Source organism: Typopeltis vanoorti, chromosome 4 (genome assembly GCF_054136105.1).
Source record: "Typopeltis vanoorti isolate ZY-2024b chromosome 4, IOZ_Tvanoo_1.0, whole genome shotgun sequence".
In the NCBI taxonomy this organism is placed as follows: domain Eukaryota; kingdom Metazoa; phylum Arthropoda; class Arachnida; order Uropygi; family Thelyphonidae; genus Typopeltis; species Typopeltis vanoorti.
In genome coordinates this window covers 65,219,958-65,246,252 of record NC_143552.1, presented here as the reverse complement: position 1 = coordinate 65,246,252, position 26,295 = coordinate 65,219,958, and the positions used below count along the sequence as shown (strand labels likewise).

The window sequence follows — 26,295 nt, the reverse complement described above, 5'->3', positions numbered from 1 at the left end:
CCCAACTTTGCATCATCTGCAAACAACTCAATATCTCCATCCAAATACTTCACCAGTATCATTAATATAAAAGTTAAACAGCAATGGCCCTAAACAAACCCCTGGGGCACACCACTAGTAACTTTATTTTCCTGGATATCGCTCCCCCTCCCTCCCCATACACAACATATTGATAACTATTTCATAGCCAGTCTCCCATCCAATGCACTAATCTAATATCCATCCACATCTGCTCTAGTTTGACTATCAATTTATCATGAGATACTCTATTAAAAGGTTTTGCAAAATCAAAGTATATCACTGTGTATCCCTCTCATCTGTCCAAGGAAGCAGTCACTTTATTGTAATAAGTAAGTAGATTACTAAAACAATATCTCCCTTTAGCAAATCCATGCTTTCCATAGATAATATCATTGTTGTCAACCCAACTCTGGATCCTATTTCTCACAAGCTTCTACAACAACTTAACCACAACACCTGACACACAGATAAGACTATAATTTGATGCTTGAGTTCGATCACCTACTTTATGAAGTGGCACAATCTTGCTCTCCTTCCACTCCTTGGGAACTTGACCAAGTGCATGACTCGTATTAAAAAAATATGTCAAGGCCGGCGTCAACTCTCTGGCACATTCTTTCAGAATATGTGGTGATATATTATCAAGTCTCAGAGCCTTATTTACATCTAGTTTGCTCAACTCCCCATACACTTCTTGCTCACTTACAGTCAGTCTCTCTTCTGCCATCATCAACTGCTCTCAATCTCTCCATGAAGTCACATTCACAAGATTGAAATACCTTTATGAACTGCTCATTAATTATCTCCACCACACCTTCTGCAACAGCTGTCTTTATACATTTTCTCCAATCAATGTCATCCTTCCATAATCATTCTCTCTTTTGCTGGCTACATATCGAAAGAACTCCTTAGGATTCTTTTTGGCTTCATTAGCTAACTGCTGTTCATAACTCTCTCTTTAGCTACCCTCACCAACCAAGTCACTTGCCTTGCCGTCTTTTGGAATTGGTTATTTCCACCTCTCTTATGCTGCCTCCATAATGCCCTTTTTCTCTGTATTGCATGCTTAATCTCTTTATTCATCCATCTAACACTTACCTTATTTAACCTTCTCACCCTTGGAATACATTTAGACATTGCATCTAGTAGATAGTTTTTGAAAATCCCCCAAGCTGCATTGATCTGTTTTCCAGCTAACTCCTCATTCCACGCTACACCCGCAAGCTGTCTCCTGAGCATATGAATGGGATGACCTGTTATATGAGAAGTAGCTGAGTCTGGTGAGCTAATATGGGGTAAAGGGTTATAAAAGTGAGGGCATGAGCAGGAGAGGAGAAGCCACTGATGAGAGGTAGCATGGGTAAGATTAGACTAAGAAATGAACTGCTATGACTATTTATAAACCAGGAGTATCAAAAATAAGAGGAGAGAGAGAGAGAGAGAGATGAAATTATCACATTGACTGAGTTTATTCACCTTCAAATAGAATAAGTGACCACGGTTGGATGAAATTATCCTGATGGGAATAAAAATAGAGGAGTATGATGTTTTTCATGTGGATAGAAAGGAAAAGAAGTGAGGGAGATTACAGCAGTGGAATTATGTTCACACAAGGTTGAGATACAAGGGAAATAATGCCAGTGATTAGGAAGCAGTATGCTGTGAGATAGAGGTTGATAGGATGAGATGTTTAGTTGGATGTTGCTATAGGCTAGGAATGTGGATACAAAGAAATGCATAAGCAAACTGGCTTACCAAGCAATGAAGGCTGATAATTATGAATGACTTTAATTGTGATAACATTGATTGGAAGGAAGAGTAGCATCAGGTAATAATGAGAATGAATTTCTGGAATTCTTGAGGAACAACCGCCTAAGAAAAGCAGCAGAAACATGCAAAGGACAAATGTTTTAGATCTGATCCTATCATCAGAGGATGTGGTCATGAATGAAGTGTTTAATTTTCTTCCAGTTGGCAAGAGTGACCATAAGGTGATTGCCTGGGATGAAGACAGACACATTAAGAGCTTTTGTGAGAGAAGGATATATGTGGAATTATAAGATCAGTGATTTTGAAAAACTCAGGAGACAACTGGAAGTTATAGTGGAAAGTGGAGTTGGATAGAAAAGAGACATATACTTATTGGGCACTAATCAAGAGATATTTAACAGTGCATTATCTGAGTATATTGCAAAGATAAAATGGCTAAATAAAGTAGGAGTAAAATATGGATTAATGAAGAGATTAAGTATGCAATGGAAAAAGATGTTTTTCAGGATGAATCACAAAATGAAAGGTAATAGTCACTTGAATGAGGAGCACAAAGAGCAGGACTGAAAGGAGATCTGGTAAGGTCATCAAAAGTGCAGTAAGAAGAAGAAATTAGCCAATTAAGCCAAAATTTTAAAACCTTAAAATTTTGAAAGCTGAGATGGGATGCAAATGGTATCCTTTCTTGACTTTCGCTCACCCATTCACACATCAATATTCAAATCCTTATATAAAGCTACATCTACTCATGCCTCATAGTCCTGAGGCATGAGTAGATGTAGAATTCACATAATATGCAAATAACAGCATATCCCTATTTAAACTTATCCAAGTATTATTACCATACACAGCACAACACTAAAGACATATCACTAAGGTGGCTGTGCCCCAAATGTAATTTTGACCATTTTCCTCTCCTGCAACATTACTGTCCAAAACTCTACTTTGCAGATCATTCACAGAACTTTTTTTCCAGTCAATTCAGGCAGGCAATGATCTCACACCAGGTGATGGACTTCATCTCCACCTAAAAGATTTTCACAAACATCCATGCCTATAGTGGAACTGGAACTTATAGCCTGTTGGTTGGAGATATCCACTCAGCCAAACAAACTAGCTTATGTAAGTAGACTGCTAAAATACAATTTTCCATTAGCAAACCCATGATGACTCTCAAAGAGCATTTTCACAAAGTTCATTAAGTATACTTAATTACTCATATACCTTATGCTCACTCACTACTGGCCCTATTCCTCACACTTACACACAACAGCTCCTATAATATCTCAATAATAGCCACTGCAGTGCTTACTATTCACCATTTTCTAACTATATCATTCTCCCCAAATCATTCTTACTTCTACTGGTCACATATGAAAATAACTCTGAGATATTTCTTGGCTGCATTGGTTAAATACTGTTCATAATACATTTTTGCAACCCATATCATTTTTCTTGCTCTTTGTATTCCTCATACACTGATTATTACTCATCATATGTTGCCTCCATAACTTTTTCTTCTAGACGTTTTTGCTTAATCTCTTCAATCATCCATTCCTCAACTACCTTCTTTAATTACATGACAAGTGAAATACATTCAGAGGTTGCTGCTCTTAAACAGTTCTCAACTAGTAGCCAAGCAGCACTGAACTCCTTCTTGCCCAGTTCCTCATTCCATGCCACCTCTAAGCAATTGATTTTTCCATACACTGGTCAAGTAAACCTATACATATATATATTTCTTTACCCAAAGAAGTTCTCATATTGGTTACCACCTAGGTAATCATAATATGGTCATACTCACCCACCACCCAAGCAGATTTTGCAACTGTTGAACAGTTTTCACTAGTGTCCAAGCAGGCATTGCTGCTGTTAAATAGATCTTGAATAGTACTGAAGTGGCACTGATCTCCTTCCAGCTAAGTCCTCATTCCATGCTACAGCTCCAAGCTGAGCTTTCCATAAATCAAAGGCACTGTGGTTTCTAATATATCCTTTACTCACAGAAATCATCATATCACCGCCAGGGCCGGTGCGAGAGTATCTGATGCTCCTAGGCAAAGAAAATTTAGGTGCCCCTATACAATGTCTCTATGCAGTAATCAGTACGTCATTTTTTTCGATACCCAAATTCGATTAGTGTGCCTATATACATCTTAAAAATAAATGTTACAGATTTTAAAAATTTTCTGTCTATACATTTTTATGCCTAACTATTTTAAAAAATCATTCACCAGAATGAAATAATTTAGTTACTGATTTAAAACATTTTACAAAGTTATTTTTAATGGCATACTATACTACTTCCGTGTACACTATGTATACCAGGGTTTCCCACACTGTGTTCCGCTGAAGGTGACTAAGTGTTCTGCGAGAAGCTCCTGGAATTTGTCATTTTAGTTTTCTAAGCATTTTTTATGAATAAATATTTTATAGTGGAAGTGTTTTTAAAGAAACGTACGTCAGCGGCGCGCAGGACTTCTACTACTACACGAAAGGCTGGCTCAGCGTTAGATTTTTCGCAATGGATGCGTTGCGGAAACTGCTACATGTATGCACCGAAAAATGTGAAGGATCTGTGGTCGGTCTGGCAAAATGAAAAGAAAGAAAATGTCGACGTATGTGAGAAGTGTCGGGATAGGCTGGAGCGTTTAGGAATGGAAGCTGACATCGGGACCGTAGCGGAAGAACTTCGGCGAGAGTTTATGAAAATGAAAAATGACCTTCATCTTCTTCATGAGGAAGTGGAAGTGATCGGTAAGGAGATACTGGAAGTTAAAGCTGAGTTTAATGTGTTAAACAGAGAAATTAGGACTATAGAGATTACTTTAGCTGAAGTAACTAGAACAGGATTACATATGGGTGAGTCTTTGGTGAATGATTCAGTAATAAATAGTATGGGAGTGATTGGGAGTCAACATAATAAAACCACAAGTGGCCAAGAAGAAATGAGATGTAGTGAGAGTGGGGGGGTAAGTAATAGAGAGTTGAGTAATGAAGCTGGGAGAGTCATGCTGAATAGTGTAGAGAATGAGTCCATGAGTGTGAACTTGAATGAAGTTAATAGTGGTAAAATATATGGTGATTCTATGATTAAGGGTATGGAGAGTGGTATGCATGAGGAGTGCTTGGCTGATGGTACAATAGAAAGAGTGGCTTTAGCAATAAAGAGAGGGCATGAAACAGACAAGATGATAGTTATGGTGGGTACGAATGACCTGAGAGGTAGTATAAATCGGGTAGGAAAAGATTTAAGAACATTATTAGATATTGTGAAGAGGAAAAGTGTCAATGGGAGAATAGTGTGTGTGCTGCCTCGTTTTGACAATTACGAGTTAAGTAGACGAGCAATGATAATGAATGATATGATTGCAAGAATGTGCAGAAAAAGAGGTCTGGAGTTTGTTGATGTTTGGAGTGTGTTTGAAGGAAAAAGGCAGTTGTATGCTAGAGATGGACTGCATCTTAACATGGAAGGACATAAGAGATTGAAGAAGTTATTGTTTTCTGAACAGGTTGAAGTTATTGGGCAGGGAAACTAATATTGAAAAGGTTGAGTGTAAGAGAGAGAAACTTTAGCACTGATTGTGTATTTATTGATCCTTATAGGCAGAATAAATTGCAGAAGAGAGGGGAAAAAAATCGGCATAGGACTACGGTAGTTAGTGACTTATATATCAGTTCTAAAGCCGGTACAAGATCTAGAGGGAATCTGCAATTTTTGTATACCAATGCTAGAAGCATTAGAAATAAGAGAGAAGAATTTTTGGCATTAGTCAGTGAAATCTCACCAAAAGTTGTAGGCATTAGTGAAACTTGGCTGTCAGCAGAAGATGTGGTCACTGGAATTGAATGTGATGGGTACAGTATTTTCAGGGAGGATAGAGAAGATAGAACAGGAGGAGGAGTACTGTTGATGATAGCTGATGTGTTGCAGCCAAAGAAAGTAGTATATCATGATGATAGACATGTGAATGAGAGTTCATTTGAGGCAGTCTGGTGCGAAATAGTGACCAACGCAACCAAATATACAGTTGGATGCTGCTATAGGCCAGGGAGTACAGGGGGAGATATTGAATTCATGCATCAGCAACTTAGTGCAATGAGTGAAGGCTTAGTGATTATTATGGGGGATTTTAATTATGGTGATATCAATTGGAAGGAGGAAATATCACGTAGCAAAAAGGAAATGGAGTTCATACATCTGCTACGAGATAATTACTTGAAACAGCACGTAACTGAAGGGACACGTGGTGTGAGAGTGTTGGACCTGGTTATTGGTTCAGAGGTTATATGCATAAGTAAGGTGACCTCGTTACCTCCAGTTGGTGAAAGCGATCATGTGGTATTGACTTGGGAGGTTGCAAAATCTGTGGATTTTTCTATTAAAAAGGGGTATGTACGGAACTACAGGTTAGGCAATTATAACAAGCTTCGGAGTGAGCTTGCAGCCATCCCATGGCAGAACATATTGCAAGGGAAAGATGTTAGCAGTGCTTGGGATAAAATCAGCGGGTATCTGAGGAAAGCAATATCAGATTGTGTCCCCATGGTCAGGAGGTCAAACAAGGCAGGCATTAGATGGATGAGCAGTAGTATCAAGCTTGAACTACAAAAAAAGAAAATGTTATGGAGAACTTACAAGGAGAAGGGTGATCAGGACACCCATGAGCAGTACAAGGCTCAAGCTAGGAAGGTTACCAGCATAGTAAGAAAAGCTAAATCAGATTATGAGAAGACCTTAGCCAAAGAGATCAAGGGTAATCCCAAAGAGTTCTTCCGCTATGTGGCAAGTAAGAGGAAGAATGACTTCGGAAGGATAACCTTAGTGGGTGCTGATGGTATTGAGGTGACAAAATCAGATGTAATAGTCGAGTTACTGAGTGATCACTTCTCAAAAGTCTATCACCCAAGTGAGGATATCTCTATACCTATAGCAATACCTAATGTGAGAATTGAAGCTAAAGAATCAGAGGTATTAAATATATTGCGGAACTTAAATGCAAACACTGCGGTAGGCTTAGATGGAATATCAGCTCGGGTGTTGCGTGAATGTGCAAATGAATTGTCAACCCCTCTTACCTGGATATTTAATTTAAGTTTGAACTCTGGTATGGTCCCTAGGGAGTGGAAGTTAGGCAAAGTGGTTCCTTTGCATAAGGGTGGCTCTAAAACTGCAGTATTGAATTACAGACCAATCACCATCTCAGGAGTAGTGGTAAAAGTATTGGAAAAGTTGGTTAAAGACAAAATTCAAGAATGGGTGGATCAGGATATGATACTCTATAGAGGCCAACATGGTTTTGTTAAAGGTAGATCCTGCCTTAGCAATCTATTAACTATCCATAACAGAATAACATCAGAGTTGGACAAAGGAACTGGCTACACAGTGGTACTTCTGGATTTTGCTAAGGCTTTTGACAGGATACCCCATAGAACACTGTTACGCAAATGGGAGCAGATGGGAATGGATATTAAATTGGTGATATGGATAGGAGAATGGCTCAGGGAGAGATACCATAAGGTGGTGTATGGAGGAGCCGAGTCCAGAATGAGGCAGGTGACCAGTGGTGTGCCTCAGGGCTCTGTGCTTGGGCCAATGTTGTTTAATTTGCATATAAATGATATAGGAAACGGCTTAAAGGGAGATATTCAGTTGTTTGCTGATGATGCAAAGTTGTGTAGTGCAATAAAAAATCAAGCTGATGTTGAAAGTTTGCAGGAGGATTTAAATAAGCTGGTAAAATGGGCAAAAGAAAATGGATGTCAGTTCAATGTGGAAAAGTGTAAAGTCTTGCATTTTGGGATTAAAAGATTACCAGCTGTGTACTACATAGATGGAAAGGTACTCCAAGAGATTGATGAGGCTAGGGACTTAGGGGTATTGGTAGATAAGGAGATGAAGTTCAGAGGACACATTGCTAAGGTGTCCAAGATTGCACATAGGATTACTTGGTTGTTGAGGAACACACTGACATCCAGAGATAAAGAGGTTATTATTCCCTTTTATAAAGCATTGATACTTCCACATTTGGATTATTGTGCTCAGGTCTGGTCACCTGGATTCCTTGGAGATGAGGAGGCTGTGGAGAGGGTTCAGAGAAGAGTGACCAAGTTGGTGAGTGATATAAAAAATGCTCCCTACATTGAAAGATTGAGAGCTTGTGGATTGCAGAGATTGGTTGATAGGCGAAGAAGAGGGGATATGATAGAAACATTCAAATTACTAAAAGGTTTTTATAGGATTGATGCAGGGGAAATGTTTCAGCTGTGTGATAGTGATGGAAGAACAAGAGGTCATCTCTGGAAATTAAAGAAGAGTGTGGTTAACAAAGGTGTCAGAACAAGGTTTTTTGCCTGGAGGGTGGTGAATGAGTGGAATTCATTGCCTGACTTTGTTGTGAGCTCTTCATCTGTAAATGAATTCAAGAAGAGATATGACAGATATTGTTTTGCTAGTTTGGGTCTCCCGCGATGAGTCTACTGACTCCATGGAGATACCCGTAATAATAATAATAATAGTGGAAATATGCTGAGGAGAATAATATTCGAGAATATGTCAAAACGCTCGGACCCAGAAGGCCTAATAACATTTGTGTATCGTTTTTCACACATCGAAACCTTTCAACATTTGGGAAAGAGAATACTGCTATTTATGACGGATAATAAAAATTACCTGCAAGCAGATTATAACAATCGGCGGCATATAATATTTTTCGTACAAGTGAAGTTTTTAAGCAGCAATGCAGAGGCTGACCCTGATGAATAGAGAAGCAGTAAAATTTGCAGAAGAGGCAATAGGGCCATACTGTCGGTTGTATGAAAAAAAGAAACAAAATGCCCGCCAAACTACGTTAGCTAAATTCTTTGTTAAGAAGTAGTATAATAAAATTTATATTCTGAATATGTTTTATAGTCTTTCAGCTTCATGATTTTACTTTAACTAGGCCCTGAGACATATCTTAATTCTTTTATAAAATAATTAAGGTTCAAAAAAGAAATCTGAGGAATGAATTATACTTTTTCCCATAGGTTATTATATTTGATTAGTGTGTTTTGGACTAATGCACCTGTTTTAAAGAACGCATTAGGCGCACTAATCAAGGGATTGCTGTATATATATTTTGACATACTCACACAAGCACACGAACACCTCCACATGTGAATATTCATAAAAATATCATTATGAACATTTACATATAAAATTTATATATAAATGTTTATATATAAAATTTATTAATCAAAACCAATACATTTGTATACATATACGATTACTCCTAATATCTGTATAGCAAGAAAATTATTACATTTTAAATATAAAAATTATGAAAAATTAATCTTTGGGGCTTTTTGCTTTGACAAAGTTTTGAATTAATTCATCTATATTGATTGTAGATGCAATTTCATGCTCTATAGATATTATTGCTAGACCAGTGAGTCATTCCTGAGCCATCGTAGAGAGAGTAAGTTTTTGTAAGTTTTAATTTCTAGAAACTCCTTTCTGAACTTGCTACCGATACTGGCAATGTCGAAAAAATTCTCAGAGCAATAAACATATTTGGAACACTATTTTCTAAATTATTTTTGCATATGTATGAGAGGACATCTAATGAGGAAGTATTTTCTGGAATTTGCCTTGCTATTATTTGTAATTCACTACATAAATCTGTTCTGTCAGTATCTCTAGAATTATCATGTGTTAAATAATTTTCCAATATCAAACATTTTTTAAGCAGTTCTGCTGAAGTAATTTTTTGAAATTCATATATATTTAAAAGAAAACCAAACTTTTAGTTAATTATAGACGTGTGCTTGAATTTTTCATCAACAGATCAATTGCGGTATCAATAACTGAAAAATAAAAATCTACCTTAAATTTTTGTTTAAAATCTGTTATGAATTCATCATCTGCTTCATACACAAATTGTTTCTTTTTTTTTCTAAGGATGACAAAGATGGTTTCAGGACTGTACAATTTTGGTTATGAGGATTGGCTGAGGGAATGTGGACTGCAGAGTTTGGTGGATAGAAGGAGAGGAGATATGATTGAGACTTTTAAACTGTTGAGAGGTGGTTACAGGGTTGACACTGGGGAGTTCTTTTGCTTGGTTGAACAGCGGGAAGGAGTGATGACAAGAGGCCATCCCTGGAAGTTACGAAAGGAAACTGTGAGCAAGAGGGTGAGGAGTGGTTTCTTTGCGTGGAGGGTGGTTGAGCCGTGGAATGCATTGCCTGATGAAGTGGTGAGGGCGAGAACGGTCAATGAGTTTAAGGAGTAGTATGATAGACTTTGTGTTTCTTAGGGGGGACCTCCCCCTTGATGAGTCTTGACAGACTTTATGTTCTTAGGAAGGACCTCCCACGATGAGTCTTTTGACTCCATGGAGGCCTGAATAATAATAATAAAAAATTAGGCGTAACACCTAAGACCTCAGCAACTTTTTCTGCATCTGTTAACATCTTTTCAAATTCATCCTCATTTCGGATTTTCATTAAGAAATTCTTTGTATCATTAATACAATTTATGGCACCATTTATATCAAGGCTTGTATTCTGAAGTTATTTACTTGTAAAGTTTATTTCAAAAAGTATATTACACCACATTAATAAGGATGCGATAAATTTGAACTTCCTTAAAGTTTTAAGAAGACTACTTGCTTCTAATTTCATGGTATTTCCACTTAATCCACATAAACTATCATCTTGAGATATTTCTTGCAGTGCTTCACAAACATCGGACAAATTATACCTTAGGGGCTTTAATGAGTCAATTCGACTCTCCCATAGTGTATCACAGACTGGCTTGAGTGTAAAATTACTTATGTGTCTTTTGAGGTATTCCCATCGATGAGTCGAACCAGAAAAAATAGATACAGACGATATACCAAGTCAAAAAATGCTGTAGCATCTAAAGTATTAGCAGTGCAATTCACTACTAAATTTAATGAATGTGAACTACAGGGTACATACATTGCTCTTGGATTAATATTTGAAATTTGTCGCTGCATACCTTTTACATCACCTTTCATATTACTGGCGTTATCGTATCCTTGACCTCGTAAATCTTGTATTGGTAATGAAAATTTGTCTAGAGTTCCTAATATTTCATTTGATAAAAATTCTCCAGTGATATTATATATTTCTATAAATCTATAAATATATTTATATATATATATATATATATATATATATATATTTCTATAAATCCCAAAAAGTGTTCTTTTATAGAAACCGTGCTATTACTAGTGCCTATGAATTGAAGTACTATGCTTATTTCTTCCGTGTGACCAATGTCGGACATACAGTCAATAATTATGGAAAAATATTTTGCGGCAACAACAGGTTCTAAAATTTTCTTTTTTATAGCATTGCCAAATGCTATAAAAAAGAAAAAAAATGTTTATTATTTCATTTTGAATATCTTTTCCAAGATAATGCACATATGTATCTTTATCTTTTATTCTTCGAAGATGTTCATTCATTATTGGATCAAACTTGGCTAGAAATTCGACAAATTTAAAAAAATTTCCGTTTCCATGTGAAAACAATGTCTCATTTGTTCCACGAAATGATAAATTTTGAATAGCTAACGTCTGAACTAAAGCAAAGAGTCGTTCTAATACTTGCATCCAATGTTTCTTCTCTTTTCTAATAACTAGCAAGTTCTCTTCATCAATGGTTTTCTTTTCTTTTATTCGAATTTCTAATTCTTTCCACTTATGGTAATTTTCAACGTGTCTTTGACTTTTTTCATGCGCAGCTAAAATAGAAGAAGCATTTTTCCAGTCCCTCAATCCAGAATCAGCAAAGTTAATCTGCCATTGATCAAACAATAAACAGCAGAAGCAAAATGCAGAATCTGTGGATTTTGAATACAATAACCACAAACGCTGCATTGTCTCACTGTTAAAGTCTTTGAGTATAATGAGTCATTAAAAATCCTCTATTATTGTTATCTTTCAGAAAATCAAAATTATGAATCTGTTCAGGTCCATGTTTAACTAATAGTTGACGTAATTGATTGATACTGGAAAATTTTACATGACACCAAGTTGCTGGATCATTATAATTTAAATTTGTAAAATCAAATCCTTTTATGATTGGATCTGTAGAACAACCAGCTTCAGAATCAACAATACTCATATGATCTGTAGATTTCTTCTTCAATGTTTTAATCCAATTTTTGGTATCTGTAGAATTCTCTTCCAATTCATTAATCGAAACTATAGACGAATTATCCAATGAATAATCTTGAAGATTTTCTTCTTGTATGCAATTATGATCTTTGCGGAAAAGATATTTTAAAAATGCACCTTCTTGTTTTTTCAAACTTTCTTCTTTTTCCGCTTTACATTTGCAATATTGAAAACCTGATTTCTTTTTATCCATTTTCAAAATCGAGTAACTGAAATATTCATAAATAAAAATAAACTTAATTATAAAAAATATGGACTTTAAACTATTCAGTAATTCACAAATAAATTTTTATACATTTACTTAATGAAGTATTTATCAATTATATATACCTTATAAGTTATAACTATATAATATAACTTATCTATCATACATTTATAATCTACTAATTCAACAATATCGTTTTCTATGAACATAATTGACAAATTTCGCAAATGCATCTTACTTAATGAATTGTGTAAATATTTTTAACACGTTTAAGTACAGAAAATGAGCGTTCACCGCTAGCATTACAAATAGGCAATGTCCAGGGCCGCATTTATACTTTTGGAGACCTGCGGAGCAACATCATTATGAGGCCTCAAAAATAAACACTTTTTTTAGTTTATTGAAAATAAAAGTCAACATTTCCATGATAACTAATTTTAATAACACAATACAACATTGGTATGCATATATTTGCATTTCAAAAAAAGTATAAAAATAAATCAGTTCAAATTTAAATAAAAAAAATCAATAACTAAATTTTATTTTTTTCTGGCTTTGGTTTTAGCAAATATATCTATAATGTCATCATAATTAATCGAGTCCATTATATCTGATTCAATGCATAATAACAACAGGTCACTTATTTTATTTTAGTGGAAGTTGCTTCTTAAATAATTATATAAGGATAAAGGTTTTTTTTTTTTTTTTAAAAAGAAAAGAATTTAAATGCAATCAAATTAAGCTTGCTAATCAAGGTAAAAATAGGAACTTCATCAACTGTTTTTACTTCATCAACTATTTTTAATGATATTCTCATTAAAAATAAAAATTTTGAATTTACGGTAATAAAAATAATAAAAATTGTAGCAAAAATCATTATATTTATGGAATTACAACATGGATCTAAATATAAATATAGGACGCTTCAGTTTGCATAACATGCACAATATGCCTCCCTGGTTGACAGAATGGGTAACGTATCTGCTTTTCAACCACCCAACTTTGGGTGAAAGATAAATTTTGTTACCTAGTGCGAAGAATACTTACTTGGGGCTTGGGATTCACATAAAAAGCATATAATATATATATATAGGATTAATTAAATTCCAACTTTATCACACAATTATTAGGATTTATTCAACTCTAGATTTGGTTTTTTTAAGTTGCAGTAATAAGCATAATTCCAGCTTTAGTTAAAACGTAGAAGCAACCATAACTTGCCATGCTCGCTAACATCCACTTTTTTACTCGACATTTTACCCTAAAATAACTAGAATCTTGATGAACAAAAAAATTAACTGAAAAATCAATTTAATTTATAAATAATAATAAACTTGAAAATCAAATGCTCTGTTTTTGTGATATAGAAACTGTTCTTACCCACTAATTAATATACAAATAGCAGCAGCACACAAAAAAAAACCTGTTACCTGAGAACGTGTTTCAAAATGATCGCAAGTTCAATACTCAGCGATCTGGTTTTTCCTAACAGGATTCTGGGAAATCACAGGGTGAAATATTCTTAAGAATGTTATGGATTAAACTGACCATATATTTAATCTTTGGATTAAACTGATAAGTCAGTGATTGGTCAACACAAGTCAAACATTTACTAAGAGAAAATTTCCAGAGAAGGAGAGTGGAATTTAGTAATATTGATTAGAACAGTAGTCCAGGTAGTTCAGAAGCGAAAACCATCTGTGACAAAATGAAATTAGTTTATTTAATTAAAAACACAAAAATACAACCAATTTATTAAATATATCTTTATAGAGTTCATAATTAAAAGGACTCTAATAATAATAATAGATTTCTATAGATGTGTCTCATTTTGTTTTGGTATTATCAAAATTATCAAGTTATTCTGAAGCATTATGAATTTTGTTATTTTATTATTATGCCGCTAATATTTCTTCAAATGCAGCACTTTTTTACAACAAAACTGGCTAAGTTATGTTGAATATATCTGTTTGCAAATATACTCAAAATCCCTTTGACCTAATAAAAATGTAGAATGTTGATGAAACTTCATCAGCATTCTATCGTTAAAATGCAATTATCCCCCCCCCCCCCGCTGTTAACGGATTATTGTATTTATCTGCACTGTATTACGTGTAATTTCTTTACTGTCCTACGATATTTGACCCTTTTTTGCTGCACAATTTATTTATTGTGTCTCTTCCCAAATAAAAACGAATTTCACATGTGCAAAAATAAATAATCAAAATGTTTGCTTACATTGGAATGTCAAATATTTATATTTTTTAAATAACATTTATTGAAATAAATATATTTAGCTTTCTTTCCTCGCAAAATGAGATTATATGGGTCACACATTTCAATTTTGAGAATGATTTTTTTTTTTTTTTTAATGAGCAACAAATGATGTTAAACTACATTACTCTGGGTTTCTGATTGCAAGTCTTTTTAATATCAAAAATTTATATCCAATGGTATTTTATCAGAGATTCTTTTTGTCTTTTGCTTAAAACTGCAACAGTACAATTACTTTGGAAAAATAATGAATTCAAATAAAAAGAAAGTGCACATATGTTATCTAGCATTATTTTGTATGTGTGTGTGTGGTGATAAATTTGGGAGGGGGTGAAGTTAGCCATTAAAGGCAAATTAATTTTGTTATGAAAATTCTGGAAATAAAATTTCATTTTGACGCATGCACTGACACGTTTCGAAGGATAAAGTGTAGGGAAAATATTGCTACTTCAAAACTGCCGCATAATACCGAAAATATGTACGTAACAGTTGACTTCATAACTGCCGTTTATTTCGATTTGTAGGGGGGAAATTTGATGAGGAGTGATTGGGGGAAACCAAGAAAGTTGAAATGCAAAAACTACAGATTACATTTATAAAAATTATGCATTACATGATATGATTCAAGATTTACATAGGATTCTCTATAAAGCAAAATTTAAAAGTGCAAACCTTTGTGCAATCTGTGAACTAACCTTTGAACTAAGATTATGAATAAAAAAGAAAACTTAATTTGGAACAGATGGAGGCTGTATTCATTTTTAGATTCGGATTTTCATGAATTTATAAAATAATTGTTTGACAAAAATAATTATCTTCAATCAAGTACTGAGAGAATTTTAAAATGTATTGGTGAATAAAATAATTAGCCAACAATTAAAATAATTAGTGACATTGATCTTCCATAGTGATACAATATGAAGTGAAGAAAGTATGAAATATTTTACGCTGGCATTAAAAACTATAATTATACGATAAAAACAAGCAGCAAAATAAATATAACTCATAGGTATTTAGTCTGATATAACTTAGATTCTGGTTACCGAGCAAACGGCAAGCAACTGCATTTCTTGCTGTAGGCAACTGAACATAGTATTACATTCGCCAAGTAATCTAGTTAAGTGTTCTTTTCAGCGTGAAGGATTATTGCCCCTTCTAATGGACATGACTGTCAAATTACGCTTCTTATCCATGTTTTTTTTCAGCAGGTAAATAGAATATTATCCAGGTTTGCTGGATGTATATACACGTCCAGCAAAGAAATAGTACGCTTACATAGATGAATTTTATGGAATAAAGAAGTTCCTGTTAGTTTTATATAGTTTCATATGTAGCAAAATCTGACACCCATAGGCGATTGCCTAGGTTTGCCTAATGATAAAATGAATTTATAAATTCATTTTATCGTCCCTGATCACCACACTCACTAAGTAGATATCCACTTCAGAAGATATTCCAATAACATCTTCTCAAGATGAGACAAACAAAACCAAGACTAGCATTTTCATGCCCTTCTTACTGACTACTCAAGGTATTTGTTTGCCAAAAACTCAAGTAATTTATTATCTCTGTCTCTATATGCCTCTTCATTCAAATCTATTTATCTTACTTAAAATTACCCATGATGATAATCATTCTTTTTGCTTTTGCTATGCCAATCTGCTTATACTTTTCCTGTTACCTCTGTCCACATTCCCAGACATATAGTAACATTCAAACATATATTTCATTCTATTCACACACCCCTCATACAGAGTGCTTGAATATCACTGCTATTATTTCTCCCTTGTATCTCCTCTCTTGAATGAGCATAGTTCTTCTGTTATCATCAAAGCATCCCCCTTTCTTGTCTCGTCCTATCAAGAAAAGCAACACATCTCTCCTCATCATTAAGATCGGGTATATTGAAATAAGTGACACATTGTTCGATGAGGATGATATCCTCATTGAATAATGTCACATATTCCAACAATTTTGGGTTGAATCAACTCAATCGATGCAACATTCCATAACTGATGTTTGGAAAATTCAGCAAACTTGCTTCTGAGGCTTCTTTTAAACATGTCAAACATTTAAGTCTGGTATATATTCAAAATTAAGATTTGTTGACAAATTATTTTATTGAGTTTAATCTTCTACTACTTCTACTTTGTATGCATTATAGTACACTTCCTCAGGAGAATTAAAAAAACACATCACTGAGTTAAACAACAAGTAATTAATGGAGAGAATAACACAGAATAATTGGAAAAAAGAAAAGAAAAGAAAAGCATGAGCAATACATGTTGTATTATGATGTATTATGTTGTGATATTAATCCCTTTTTCAAATATTCCATGTTATTGTTTCCATTAATTTGCTGTTGCTTAACTTAGTCATTATGTTTTTATTTCACTCTGCTGATGAAGTGTACTATAATGTATGTGAAACTAGTAGAGATTTCAACTCAATAAAATAATCAGTCAAAAAACAGTCTCTGTATGGACTTTATACCAGACTTGAACAAAATAAGCAAATGCTATTTTAATATGATACTCTATGAGGAACAACATGGTTTTTGTGAGGAGAATGTGTTGTCTTAATAAAAATAATAATTATTATTATCATTGTCATCATCATATGTTCATAGAGTCAAATGCCTCATCATGGGAGGTCCCACTGTCACTCACAATGCATGCATAGCTCATCATACTGTGTCTTAAATGCATTGATCATCTTTGTATTCATCACACTCTCAGCAATGTATTCCAATTACCTATTACTCTGCATTAAAAAAAAAAAAAAAAAAAAAAAAAAAAAAAAAAAAAAAAAAAACTCCTCACCCCTACTCCTTACACAGCTTCCAGAGATGCCCACTTGTTCTCTCCCATTATGTGAAAAATGTCATCCATATTAATACAGGTGTCCCTCACTTACGCGATTAATTGGTTATATGAAATAATTGTGTAACCTGAAATCGCATAAAGTGAGTTGAATTTAGCATGGGTGAGATAGGATTAGGGATTTCTTCAGAAGGATAAAAAAATAAAAACTGTGAGCAAAAGAAATTTTAATGAATGAATTATTTAAACTTATAAACAAGACACAGAAATGTCATCGTTTCGTCGAGATTGAACACTTGCTGAGGCAAATAACCATGTTTCTGAATTACACTTAGAAATTTTGCTGGAAAGTTCTCAGCAACAACAGCATCAGCTCCTGCAGCCTCACCAGACAGCTTGAGATTATGGAATCCATGTCGCACCTTGAAAAGTTCAAACCACCCAGCACTTGCAGCAAAAGATTGCACTTTAGCATCAGGATCTATAGCATTCAAATCATCAAACAAACTTTTCGCTTTAGCCTAGATAATCAAGGTGGATAACGGAACAGCATGTTGATTTTCATGCTCAATCCATTGGGCCAACATCCTTTCCAATTTCTCCATAATTGGTGCCCTTATCTGTGTTATCTTAGTTGTCAACATTCTCATCGCACTTTTACAACTTTCTTTTATTTTCTCTCCTTGATTTCTTATTGTTGTTAAAGTTAATTCTGAAATTCCCGTATCTCTGACTATGTCAACTGTGCACTCATTATGTTTATACCTCTTTATAACTTCTAATTTTTCCTCCAATGTTATAGCTTTTCTCTGTTTTCAGTCTTGGAAGTATTTTGATCACAATTACCTCTTTTTTCCATAATGTTTGCGTTGCAGAAGGCTCCAACAATGAAGCTTACTAGTCCTACACCTTCTGTGAGACTGACATGCAGCACGATGCTGCTTTGTCAAAGCGGAGCATGCACAAAATCACGTGACCACGCACAGGGTGACTCCAAAATCGCTACCTGTTGCGATTTTTTTAATTAATTATTTTAAAATTGTGTTATAGCGAAAACATGTAAAGTGAGATTGCATATAACGAGGGATACTTGTATAATAATGACCCCTTACCATCAACTTATATGTCTCGATCATATGTCCCTTCTCTCCACTAAACTCCACAAATTGCATTTCTTCAATCTGTCTTCATAATTAATGATCCAGAGACTATCTGGATCATTATCTGTGAAATGTTTCCAATATATCTTCAATTATTCAAAAACTGGTAACCAAATCTGTGCACAGTAATCCAGATGCAGCCTGAACAAAGCCTTACACAATAATAGATTTAGTTTAATCCTTTATCCCAGTGAGAGCAAACAAAGTTTGCGCCTGAAAATATCTTCAGGACTAAATATAGTGTTGTACTATCTTATCCAGTAAGTAGTGCAACACCAAGGCAACTCGTGGCAAAGGTGGAGCAAGCTACCAGGCACTTCTAACCCAGTATCTCCCATAATGCAAAACACATTTCCTATGTGGATATGTATACTGTTATGCATTAAAGGGATTGGCCATCTACCCAGACTAGTTTCGACCTTTATTGAGGTCTCTTCAGTGGGAGCCAGGCCCAGAGCTGGAGATACCAGGCAGAAGCAGTAGCAAGTCATCTGTGCCTATGGGAGTTGCCAAAAGGTTTATCACCTTTTGGTTTATCAAAGCCTTACACAATGAATAAAACGAGTAGGATTAGAAAGAAGTTCACTGTTGCAAAGTGTAAGGTTTAAAATTTGGGAAGCAAAGATGAGATGCAGAGTATAGTATACAGTTGGTGGACATCTCATCTCCTTCACATTAGAAGTGAAGGAGATGAGATATCTGGGTGTGATGGTGGATAAGGACATAAAAGTTTAGGACACATTGCTAAAATTGTGAGGACAGCTCATCGGATTATGGCAATATTGTGGAAAATACACTGTAGAAATTATGATGTTCTCCACAATGCCATAATCCGATGAGCTGACATCACAATTTTAGGTCCTTATCCACTATCACACCCAGATATCTCATCTCCTCTGCTTCTTCTAAGGTGAAGGATATGTAAACCAATATAAACTTTAGTAAACCCATGCTGCCCATCAAACAAAAATGCTGAAAACTTTGGCCATAAAAACAGACAATCTAACATCTAACTTTAGTGACAGTAGCAGATACACACAAACCATCCTATAATTTGAAGCATTGGGTCTTATTACTTCCTGCATAAAGTAGGACAATGGTGACTTCTTTACACTTCTTTAGAAGTAGGTACAATATACGATTTATGTAAACAATGTTATCAAAATGTAGAGCTTATTTACATATTCAAGAGAGCTTCCAATTGGAAAATCCTGGGTTCGAATACCGAAAGAAGGTGGCTACATTGCCTCCGATTGGGAAAAGTGATATGTGGTCTAGACTCAGGAAGTAGCAAAACGTGGAAATTCCAATTAAGAAAGGGTATATGCAAAACTGTAAGGTAAGTGATTATGATACACTTAGGAGGTGGCATGACCATGGAATAACGTTTTACAAGGGCAGGATGTTTATGGTGCATGGAGGGGGATAGTCAAGGGACAAGGGATATCTGGAAGAAGCAATATCACACTGTATACCCAAGGTCAGAAAATGACTATATCAAGTGGACATTCAGAACTATAACTGACGATTATCACAAGCAGTTAATTAGAGAATATTGGCAAATAAATCAGAGATGATGAGCACTGAAATTGAACAGCAAATTAACCAATAAGTCATCCAAATCATTACAGAATCAAGTACAATAAAGAAGTGTGTGCACATGAGAAGCCCAACATCTTATTAACATCAAGTTTAATCAATTCCACATATATCTGCTACTCACTCACCATCAGGATCTTCTTCTCCTCAAATCTCACTGCACTCAAGTTTTGTATCATGTTACACTCACAAGAATGACATACCTTTATGAACTTTTCCTTTAATATTTTAACTGTATCCTCTGCAGTGGTTATCATTCTACCATTGCAACTAAACAATATTATCCTTCCTAATTGTTCATCTTCTACTGGCCACGTATTGAAAAAACCTCCATGAGATTTCCTTTGGCCTCATCAGCTAACTGCTGTTGATACTGTACTTTTGTTATCCTTACCATATGCATCCATCTTCCTTGCCTACTAGTCGTACTCCTCATGCAACTGATTATTACCACTCGTCTTGTGCTGCCTCCATAACCTCTTCTTCTTCCAGCCTGCATGCCTCATCTCTTCATTCATCTATTTTCAACTGACCTTATTTAATATTCTTGACAGTGGAATATACTTACACTGCTTCTGCTAACTAATTCTTGCATATCACCCAAGGAGTACTGATCTCCTTTCTATTCAATTCTTATGATAAGTTTAGGAGACATCTTGCAAGCAAGTTGTCTCCTAAACTTATCATAATCACCATACGTTCACATATATCTCTTTCATATCAGAAGTCCTCAACATGGCTGACCACAAAACAGGTTATCAATTCGTGGTCACTCTCTCCAAAAGAGGTTGATTTGACATGTCATTTATAACATCCTCTCATTAGATGATCAAATCTACCCTTTATCCTTCTGTTATGATACTTAACATCTAAAAAACAACTTGAGAAATTAATTTTCTTTGCTCCAGATACCATCTCTTCATTCCAAACTATATTTTCATAATTAAAATCACCCATAATGATCATTCTTTTCTTATTTGCCAGACTAATTTGTTTATACGTCACCTTCTCACTATCCTCCGCATTACCAGATCAATAACAACAACCAACCAAATGTTTTATCCTGTCCATCTTTACAAATATAATCATATTCCTCCATTTACGCTCCTATCAGGATATTATCCTCATCTAACAACGTCTCACTTATTCTGACAATTTCTGAAGAAATTAACTGGATATATATTGCAATTTCGTTACCCTTAATGCAGATATTTATAAACAATCAGTATAGCTCATTTTCGATTCTATAACAAAATCAACATCACTTCATAGATCAGACTTCTCTATACTTCCTCCTGTCCATTCTTCTATGTTCCTGATCTTTCTTACTTCTTACTTCCTCCATTTTATCCATCTCAGGCATTACTCTCCCTTTCAGCAACACACTTTCCTGCTGACACCATTTAGTTGCAGTGCCCTATTCATCCTGCACATTCACATAATGATTTTTTTTTTTCTCCTAACACAGCTCTAGCACGCCATTCATGATCTTCACTCACTTTCTCAACTCATCAGTATTATCATACTCGGGAAACCACACTGACCACCTTTTTTTCCTTATTATTTCTTTTACTCTAATCAACAACCTTCTGATATACATTCTTACATTCTTCTGGCTTCCAAATCGTTCATCCATTCCTACTATCACTAAATTAAAAATCAATATAATTAAGTAATTTATAAAGCTTAATAAAGATAATGGGAATCATTTAGAATTTATATTAATAGAAATTAATAATAACTAACAATATTATAATATAATTACCAAATGATTCAGGCTGTCAGCTTCTTTTTCTAATAATTGAATATCATACTGAATTGGATCAAAGTCTACATCCTGAGGATCAACAATAAGTTCATCTACTTCTGGCTGTTGAATATAAAATATACATATGCAACTGTGTGGTATTTTTTCTTGACTATTATGTACAAATTCTATTACACTTTTTTTATAATTTTAGTCAAGTGGCTTTTAATTTATTGTCCTACATGTTTCATCAATTTTTCTATCAGCATCTTCAGGGAATACAAAATTAGTAAGCTATATGAAGGTAACAGACTAAGTTATAACTGATGGTTCTAATTCATACAAAAATTATTATTGGGCGAGACAACGTGCGTGTCTCGGGAACGTGATTTATTTGTTATGACTCATGATGTAATTGTCATGAAAGTTCATTTCTTTGATGTTTAATGATCTAATTAAAGCTTTCCAAATTTCTGGTAATGTTAGACCTTGATTCTTGTTTGGGTTTTCAGTTGTGTGGGTGACTGTAGCTGCTTCCTTGAAGGTTCTTGAATGGTAGTTATCTTCTATAGAGGGCATAAGGCTCTTATCCCACTCAATGTGATGGTTGGTAGTGGCAAAGTGGCAAGAAAGGCCTGAAATGTCTTGTCTGTATTTTCTGACATACCCTATGTGTTCTTTCTTTCTCGTTTCGAAGCTTCTATTAAAAGCCACTTGACTAACATTATAAAAAAGTGTAATAGTTTATATACATATGCAATATTAAGTAGAAAATAATCAACTTTGATAATGAAATAATGTGTGTTTAAATAGGGATATTCATTTGATTATTTAGCATCTCTAATGAAATATCCTAGGATATTTACAGTATTCACATTTCATCTAGTACATTTGGAAATATCAGTGGCCTTTATTTTTTAATCCCACACATGAGAGGTACAAGAAGCTATAGCACATCAGTGTGTGAATTGCAGGTAAGGATTGAGAAAGAAGAAATATACTGATATTTTTCTTAAAGAGCTGGAGGTCAATGTTGAGCAACACATTATGAGGGAGGCTATTCCTTCCAGCTACCAATGTCCTCTGGACATTGCATGAATGTGCAGATTTAGGATTTATATAAGGTTGGTAGCTGAGTGGATATTAAATAACTTCTTGAACAGAAAAGAATGACTAGTTTTTTTTAGAGAACAAGGAAGCTATTGATGTGATGTGTTTGTGCCAGCAGAGGCTACAGGTTCTGTAAATATCAGTCCAATGAGGAATAGTTTACCTGTCCGATAATGAGTGTATCACTGTGGATAAGGGAAAATAAGCTCAGATACTTTTCGTGAGAGAAAAGGCAGGACTGCATTCTGAGAGCATTGAAGGTGGAGGATTTATCCTTGCCTCACTGAAGGATGGTATGGAGATCAGTGTTTAAGGCACTGGTTACAGATGATCTCGATGTAAGGGATATTTAGGAACTACATGGTTTGTAAAAGGAGTAGGATGAGAGGAGTGCTATTGTCGGCAAAGCTATGGACAAGATTTGTAGTGATTAAGAGTGAATCAGTATAAGAGAAAGAGGATGGTGATAGAACAAAGCCCTGAAGCACTCCTGTATTGGTGGCAAAGCTCAAAGAGAGGATGCTGTCTAGCATGATATGCAATGAATGACCAGAAAGAAAGCAGGCTATCCAGTTACAGGTAGACTAAAGGAAGGCAGTTTGCAAAGCAGGCCTTGATGCCAAATATGATCAAAAGCCCTGGAAATATCAAGGGTGACAGTGCATGTTTCTCCAAACCCATGGCACATGTCCAGTGGTGGGTGATATACATAAGAAGAGAAGATCAGCAGAATCCATACTACAGGTTGCTGATTTACTGGTGAGCTTCTAAGAAGTGAAGAAGGTGACTACTGATAACATTCTCCATTATTTTAGAGAGGACTGAGGCGATGGCAATTGGTCAGTAGTTGGACGGTAGGCTTCTGTCTCCTTTTATTAGAATGGGTTGGATATATGCTTGCTTTCATGAGATGGGAGAGGTGCCAGCTAAGTGCAGAAAATTGAAGAGACAATAGAAAACAGGTGTTAACTGTGGAGCATGATGTTTGAGTAAAATAGGGGAGATGTCATCGGGCCCAGAAGATTTACATTAAAGAAATAAATTATTTTGAAATATTTATGGATAAATTATATGCCTTTTATCATCAATCACCAAAAAATCAACGAGAATTAAATACTATCGCAAAAGACCTTGGTATCAAAATTTTAAAGATCTGCCATGTGTTTGGACCATGATGGGCAGCTTGCATTTTACAAACAAAATTCAAATATGTCTTTATGCAGAAAGATCCACAGGTGGCATATGGTACTCAGTTGCTGAATGGAAGGAGGTGATTTGCTTTCTTCATCTAAGCAGGCATTAAAAGAAAAGAGTATTCAGTGCAGCGCATTGGGCAGGAGGTGCCCTTGTGCAAAACTTTTTCAGCACCCCCATAAAATAAGTTTCCATGAAAAACTTTTGCGAAAAATTTTATTTTGTCAAAAGTACAAAACAGTTTATATGCATACATAAAAATAAATTTTATTTAATAGTAAATAAAAAAAAAATCATCTAACGCCTTTTTTTATTCCTGTATACGGGAAGTAGGCGAGGCCATTTAGCCCTATCTAACTTTTGGAGACTAAGTGGGCAGTTCAATCTCCACTGGTACCAATCAGAGATAGATGGCCTAAGGCTATCACTAATTAAGCAGTACTCAGTGAAGAGAGACGGCTCAAATGTGCCGCCATCTCGTGGTCCCTAACCCTAACACAATATATTTAATGTCTGAAATAATGTGGGTTCTACGGTCGATTTTCTTGAGTTTACAGGACGAAAAACCCGTGTTTCCGGGAGGAAAAACCTGCTTGCCCGTGCCAGAGATCGACTAACTCGGGAACCGGTCTAAAAAAGGCTTAGAAAAATTTCCTCTAGTCGCTGACTAGACTCGAAACCAAGTCTTCCTTCGTGCGGCCAAGCGCCGTGGTTGGCAAACGCCACATCCACTGAGCTACAATTTTTAATAATAAAAATTTAAAAAAATATTTATTTCGTTAATATATAAATACAACAGAATATATATATATATATATATATATATATATATATATAAACAAAAATTACTTTTATTTTAATATAAAAAGAAATATGATTACATAATAAAGATAATTTGGAGATATGCTTTTAAAAAACTATATAACAATTAGAATAAATGTAGACTTATTTTACATATTTATCCGTCTTGCTTTAGCCGCCACAATTTTTAATAATATCTTTAATGTCTAATGAATCCATAATATTATTTTCAGTTAATATAATTGATAAATCTGTTAGACACTCTCCAGACATTGTTAACTACAAATAATTTTTTTATTAGTTTCAGTTTTAAAAAACTTCTTTCCCCTGATGCTACGGTTAATTTATTTTCGTATATAGAATTTAAAACATCCTGAGGAGCCAACTCTTTTTTAAAACATTGCTGAACAGAATTAAATGAAATAATGGATAATAGTTAGCATTAACCTCTTCAGAAACCATATAAGGGTTAATATACATAACTGGGAACATATTTGCAGAGCCTATAGCCAACAAGTGTTTCTAACCCAACATTTAATCCTCACCTTCCCATCATCTACTTCATCATTAGGTATTACCAAAGGTGAGCTATGGAAATTTTAACAAAGGGCTTGCATCGTATAGAAAAAAAAAAAAAAAAAAGAAAAAACAAGCCTAATTTGTCCTTATAATACTTATATTGTGACTTTGTAGAGCTTCTGACAGATATAATTCCTGTAGGATATCAATCATTAACCTCCCAACTGGCCAGTGTGGATGAAATATTCAACACTCCCTAGCTTTTTTCATGGATCAAAACTTCGTCAGCATTCTGCCTTTTATCATACGGCTATTCCATAGCCATTAGTGGATTAACTGTTGCTGAGTGACCTTTGTGTTCCCCCCCCCCCCCCCGTCTTTACGTCTATTGTGTTGCTTAGAATTTCATTTACTGTCTTACGTTATTTGACCTTTCTTGCCTCTAAAATGATTTATTGTGTCTCTTCCCAAAAATTGAAATGAATTTCACATATGCGAAAAAAATCAATCCTGAAATGCCCACTGATCAGCCTTTGCAACGAATCTATTTAGTGATAGTAAATTTGGTGTATTTTATTCTACAAATCCGTGCACCGGAAGAGATGCACTGATTGTTCTTTCACTTTACGTGTAATATTTGAATAATTTTTTTTCGAATTTCAGAAGTTTCAAATGTTTGCTTTGAAAATATTATGTCAAATATTTATATTTTTAAATAATATTTATTGAAATAAATATGTCCTTTTTCTTTCGTTTCTAGCGAAATAGCATTATATGGATCATCACATTTCAGATTTAGAAACGATTTTTTGTTATTCATAAAGACAAAATAAAAAAAATGTTAAAATGCTAAATTGCATTACTCGGTTTCCGACTG

At 34.7% G+C, this 26,295-nt stretch overlaps 1 protein-coding gene across 1 annotated transcript in view; it reads right to left on the bottom strand.

Moving 5' to 3' along the window:
• LanA (laminin subunit alpha) overlaps positions 1-26,295 on the bottom strand; it is a 1,191,635-nt gene that overhangs the window by 391,160 nt on the left and 774,180 nt on the right. The window contains exon 38 of the mRNA XM_090391815.1: positions 21,813-21,917. Within this exon, the coding sequence (XP_090247941.1) occupies positions 21,813-21,917 (105 nt within the window). The remainder of the gene's footprint in view (positions 1-21,812; positions 21,918-26,295) is intronic.